This window comes from Gekko japonicus, unplaced genomic scaffold, assembly GCF_001447785.1.
Source record: "Gekko japonicus isolate JY-2015 unplaced genomic scaffold, Gekko_japonicus_V1.1 scaffold49, whole genome shotgun sequence".
In the NCBI taxonomy this organism is placed as follows: Eukaryota; Metazoa; Chordata; class Lepidosauria; order Squamata; family Gekkonidae; genus Gekko; species Gekko japonicus.
The window spans coordinates 81,039-87,253 of NW_015173674.1; the positions used below are offsets into that span (position 1 = coordinate 81,039).

Here is a 6,215-nt window from a genome sequence, read left to right on the forward strand (position 1 = left end):
CAGGCATGGAGGGGGGAGAGAGAGAGAGAGAGAAGGGGTGGCAGGAAGAGAAAGAGGGTGAGAGAAGTAGGGGGAGAGGGGAAGAAGCAGAGGTCGGGGGAATGGGATAGCTGCTCTCACAAGTTTCTTGCAGGTCCCACTTGCTGAGTATATCTGCAGTTTTGCTTATACAAAACTGAGGCATTTATAATTTTTTAATTCCATAAATATTTCAGATAGTGCAATTTTATATGTTAAGTAAGTTCTAAATGATGCATTTTATGTTATTAAAACAGTAAAATTAGTTTAGGTTTGATAGGATAATAAGTATTGCATATGTTTCTGTTTTTCCCAAAATGTGAGGGGGTATTTTCTCACCAGACCCCCCCCCCCCCCCCTTCAAATTTCCCAGTAATTTTTCATCTCTAGCCAGGGGTCCCCAGTGTGGTGCCTGTGGGTATCATGGCTTCTGCCAGCACCTTTCCCAGTGCCTGCCAAGCGTTTTTAGAAAGTGGGAAGAGGCAGGTGGGCTTTTGCCCAGCAGGGCTTCTGGTTGATAGTGTACATTTAAAAACAAACAAACAAACAATGCTTTGGCGGCAGCTGCCATCATAGCCAAAGGATCTTCACTGCATGAGTGAAGGTAGCTGTCTGTAAGCAAGAAAATATTTTTAAACCATGTGTTCATTTAAAAGGATATCCTGTTAAACAGAACTTCTGCCCTGGCCCCAATACCAACATCAGTTTTAACATCACTATTAACAGCCTGTCCAGACTATAATGTTAGCTGATTATGGGTTAATGTTGAAAAGCGCTAATGCCCGCCACTGGTTACGAATTTGCACTAGCACTTTATGCTATGTTTTATAATCATTTTGTTGTGGTTTTATTGAATTTTGTGTTTCAGTTGTTCAATATATGTTATGTAATCCACCCTGAGCATGCCTTGGCAGGGAAGGTGGGATACAAATCAAATCAAATAAATAAATAATAGTTATGCATAACCTTAATCCTTTACATTTTCTGGTTGCAACCACCACCCTGTGTCGGAATTCCAAAGGTGCCCACAGGGCCAAAAAGGTTGGGGATCCCTGCTCCGATTTCATGTGGTTATTTCTGTATTATAAAGGTGTATATCTTTATATGCAGCCATTTTCACATTTCCAAAGCACAAGTTGAAAAATAGAGAAAACATTACCATTTTCATCACAGGAGTGACTTTAGGTGCACCTGAGGTACATTACTGCATATACAGTCTCCACCATGCCCTGCAAGCAGAAATGTTCAAGCAAAGCATTAATCTTTGTAGTGTCTGTCTGGGAACTGAATCACACATTTGTTGTGGGTGGTAAAATGTTCACACAGTGACTTTAATGCTTTATTTTCACCTGTTAATACCATTATATCAAATAGTCCTGATGTGGAAAGTTAAGAAGTTACTCCATCAAAGGAAACACTATCTGTGAAGAGGTTTTTGTTTCCTGTTCAATTTCCACACAACTGTTATTTTATACAAAACAGCTTCCAAAAATGAAAACAAACTGAAGTCACTGCATGAGGATCTTCCTTCTTAAAACAAAAAAAAAATGAATTGGCATTGAATGTAGCCCTCATGGGGTGCTTACAGAACATTCCTCAGCTACAGAAAATATGGTCAGTGATAGCTATATTATGATAAGATAGTATTTGTGTACACATTTAAAGAATTTATAAACAATATCTTTGATCTATTAAAAAGCTATTATAATTAGCTTTTCTAAATGCTTTTGTTTTCCATTAGAACAAACAGAAGGACAGTGAAAAAGAAGGAGCATCAAATTCAGCAACTGATGATGGACCTGGAGATGGGTTTACCATACTTTCCTCCAAGAGCCTTGTTCCAGGACAGAAGGTAGTAAGTCAGAGAAGAGAAGAGGATACAATAACATTTTAATGTCCTGACAAGTCAGCAGAAATGTTCATCATCTCAGTTTAGAATGCTTTGTATGTTAAAGCATTTTTATCTTCTCAACAATAGCTAGGGTCACAGAGATTGTTTATTATTTAGTAACTTACTCAACAAGTATTTTAGAATGATTGATCTTCTTCATGGTCTCTGTGCTTCACACCAATGGGATCTAGTGCGCCTGCGCTGGATCTGCTGGTGCTGTAGCAAGCTCTTTAAAAAGGATTTTCGTGCCCAGTCCCTCTGTGCATGTGCAGGAGCCCCAGTGCGCATGCCCAGAGGGGCGGGCGCGGACATCCCGCCAGTTCTTTCCTTACCGCCGCGCTGAGCAGACCCTTTCTTCGAGAGGTCTGGTCGGATCGCTGTTTTTCCTGTATATGCAAAAACAAAGGTCTGTGTGAGAAAGTGTTTCATGAACTAGGCTTAGGTCCCAAACAATGTTCCCTCTAAGCTGTGAAGTCTTGTGAGAAAAAATTCTACTTTGTGAGCTACTGGCATTCAAGTTGTGAGTGACTGATTTGGCTACTGCATGAATTAGTTTGCTCTGGAGCCATCCTTCCTGAGATAAGACAAAAATGTGTGAGCCGGACGCTAAAAAACTGTAAGCAACCTCACACTAACTCAGCTTAGAGGGAACACTGGTCCCAAAACTCTTAGACTACAACAACATTGACAAAAGTAATCTCGAAATCTCCTGTTGTTGTGTTCTAATTTTATTATAGCAGAAAGGTGAAGACTTGTAAAACTGAATGATGCTTGAGGAAGCTGAAAGCAGTTAGGGCTTTTTAGAAAAAGAAATTTAGCAGCCATAGAAGGCAAGCAAAGTTTATCTGGTTTAATGGGTTAATATGAGGATAATTCCAAAAATATACTGAAAAAGTAAGTGGCTGTAAAGTGTGTAGGGATAAAAAAGAATCCTAACTTCATATATATACTGATGGGCTCTGAATTGGTTATGATGACTACTCAAGATAGGGATATCCAGATGTGGTGGACTGATTATTAAAAAATATAACACCATGTACACCAGCAGGGAAAAACACAAATGTGAGATTCAGAACTGTTACGAAAGGATTGAAAATGAAATTGGTGATACCATAATGCATTTATATCATTCTGTATCACGTATGGCAGTAGCCGAAAAGGTACAAAAAGAACAACTAAAATTATTGAGGGTTAGCACACTTTCTCTGTGAGAAATGTATGAGGCTGCAGTCACACACACTAAATAATCCACTTTCAACCCACTTCCAATGCACTTTCCAAATGAATTTTGCCAGTTCACTGAAAGTGGATTATTTAGCGTGTGCGACCGCAGCCTGAGAGTATTTTCAGTTTAGACAAAAAGATAACTGAGTGGAGACCTGGTCAAGGCTTGTAAAATCATGAATAGAGTATAGAAAGTGGACATGAAACAGTGTTCTCCCTATCTTAATACTAAACTTTAGGTTATCACTCAATAAAATGGACATAGCACAAAACTAGCAGAATTCACAGTTACAAGATGAAGTGATGGTTACAGACTTAAAGGAACATTTTAAAGGAGTTAGATGTTCATGGAAAATAATGTATGAATGGTGGCTGTTTATAAAAAACTAAATAGTTCCAGATGCTGGGGATATACTGTTATGGAGTGCTGTTGCCTTTGTGCCCTGCATGTAGGCTTTCCATGGACATCAGGTAGCCATTTTTGAAAACAAGATGCTGAGCTAGATGGAGTGTCAGTCTTATTTGGCAGTCGTTTTATGTATTCATAAATTCTTTCTCTTCCTCCATTGGTTCTTGTAGCTATCTCTGACACAGAGTGACATCAGCCATATTGGTTCTATGAAAGTAGAAGGCATTGTGCACCCAACTACTGGTGAAATAGATCTCAAGGAGGAAGTTGGTAAGACTTTATTGAAGTCCGTAGGGTGAGATTAAGTTGTATGAAATAAAAGCCTTTCACTGAGCAGCATTTATATATTATTAGTATCTGTTTTATATATTTACAAACATCTATGTAGTGCTTTTAAAAGTGTTCCAAAACAGCAAACAACAATAATACAATAAAATGAAAACTAGGATCAAGCAAAAAAAAAAAAAAAACCAGCAGGAAGAGAAGAACTACAATTAAAGACCAGGGCATTAATTAAAGCCTGTTGAAAGAAGAAAATTTTTACCTGGTTCCGGGGCAGTGACAAAGAAGGTTGTGCTCTCTGGCATTTTAACTTGGTGGCAATGTCAAAAACTTAACTTTAAATACAAAATATGTGCTGTATTTTATATTACTGTCCTACATTGCCATTAAAAGTTTGGTCATGTTGTTTCAAACCCTCATTTTAAAATTAGCCTCCACACTAAGCCTTTTCTCTCTCTTCCTTGGTGCAGCATTTTGGGAGAGTCATTGGGCTGCAGTGGCGGGTAGAAACATTCTGTTCCTCTAACAAAAGTGCCTCGCACAAGTGGAAAACTTAGTCTGGATTAATGGGAAAGGGCTGCTGCAGGAGGTAGAGCCAACCACAAAATGGGCACCATGATAGGCGGCACCACGCAAAGAAAGCCCAAGGGCAGAGGACAAGAGACGTAATTTTATAAAATACACTGGGAAAGATCAATAAGATAATAAAACCAAATACCATAGCAGTAGCTGTGTGGCCAGTCAGAAGTTGTGCTGGGCAGGAGCCCCCCCAGCACCACATACTTTCCAAAAACACTTGGCGGGTGCAAGGAGAGGTGTCATTGGGGACCCCTGCTGTAGCCCATCAGACTGATATTTCCATTATTCAGAGATATTTGTTAGTCTTACTATCTGTGATTGGCTTTTTAAAATTTATTTTTATTTATACCTTCGGCTTATATACCGCCCTGACCCCGAAGGGTCTCTGGGCGGTTTACATAGTGGTTCTAACCAACCAATTAACCTGACCAGGGCCACATTGTCTACAGGGTGGTGACTGCCTACCAGCACCCCGGGCTAGTTGTCATCCGGCTTCCTTCTGCAGCTTCAGATATTGGCGTCCTGCTGCCCTTTCTGGAGCCGATCTTCCCCGAGCAGCTTCTTCCGGCAGGTCTCGTCTTTGGCGCGTGGCTTCTTATCCCCCTTAATTATTTGAACGTTCTCTTATTATTAACCTACCATAATAAAGGAGTTCAATCTATCTGAAACATAAATTTGCCTCTCTTGCAGGCAACAACTAGGGTTATGGTAGAACAATGAGTAAGTTGGTTACTAGGTATGCTTGTTGCATTCTAGAAAGCCAGCCTGCCAGCATAGCTGAACTTGTGTTTCAAGTTGAAAAAAACCATGGCTTTATACCATGATCTGAAAGGTCTGAATGCAGAACCCTTTGTAAATTAGCTCTGAACCTTACTTGAGGATATATCTGGCACCAGGCAAGTGTGGAAATAGCTCTATTTTTATTTTTATCTTCTCAGATTTTTAGAAGTTTTTTGTTTTTAACAAGTTTAATGTCACATTTCTGATTTGATTTTTGGAGTGATTTTTATATCAACCTGTGCTTTCATTCTTCACTGACCTGTGCTACACTTTAGCTGTGCTTACCACATTGTTTTTTGGGGAGGAGGGGACTCTCTTATAAAAGTATTTAATAGTACCGTTAGTAGCCTTTAATAGCCAAAGGATAAAGCCTTTTCATGTCTTAAGTAGCAGTGTGCACCAAGAGAAAGTTTGTTTCAAGTCTGGGGTTTGGGGTTTTTTCTCCCTGTTAATCTCTCCTTATATATAATTGAGTAGTGAACATTCTATTTCGCAACATTCCAAAATGCACTCCTTTAGTGTTAGGCTGGAAAAACTGCCACTCAGAACACACTGGCTGAGTTGACTAGCTGCTTTGTGCAGTCCCGCCCAGCGTTCCAAGGTCATTTGCATATGGAAGCTGATTGGACGTCACTCCATTCCACACCTCAAACTCACCCCCCCCCCGCAAGGCAGTTGGAATTTTCAGTTGCATAATAGGGGAGAGGAGAATGATGTCAGCTGCTCCCTAGGCAGAGGCTGTGGGGGGGGGGTTGTAAAACTTAAGAAGGCAGGTTGGCTGATGGTTGCCAGGAAAGGACATGGGGTTGCCAACTCCAGGTTGGAAACTTCCAGGATATTTTAGGGATGAAGCCTGCTGAGGGTGGGTTCTGAGGAGGAGGAGGAAGAGGGGGACCTCAGACAGATACAATGCCATACTGCCCACACTCCAGACAAGCTGTTGCCAGTCTCCAGGTGACAGCTGGAGAGATCTTAACACTTTGGTGCTACTTCAAAGTGCTGCAATTTATCAACAGAGTAGTGTTTCGGAAA

The 6,215-nt window shown here is 40.4% G+C and overlaps 1 protein-coding gene across 2 annotated transcripts in view; it reads left to right on the top strand.

The window, feature by feature from the left end:
• LOC107120256 (core histone macro-H2A.2) overlaps window positions 1-6,215 on the top strand; it is a 29,056-nt gene that overhangs the window by 12,624 nt on the left and 10,217 nt on the right. For both annotated transcript variants that reach the window (XM_015422904.1, XM_015422905.1), the window contains exons 5-6: window positions 1,760-1,870; window positions 3,713-3,812. In XM_015422904.1, the coding sequence (XP_015278390.1) occupies window positions 1,760-1,870; window positions 3,713-3,812 (211 nt within the window). The remainder of the gene's footprint in view (window positions 1-1,759; window positions 1,871-3,712; window positions 3,813-6,215) is intronic.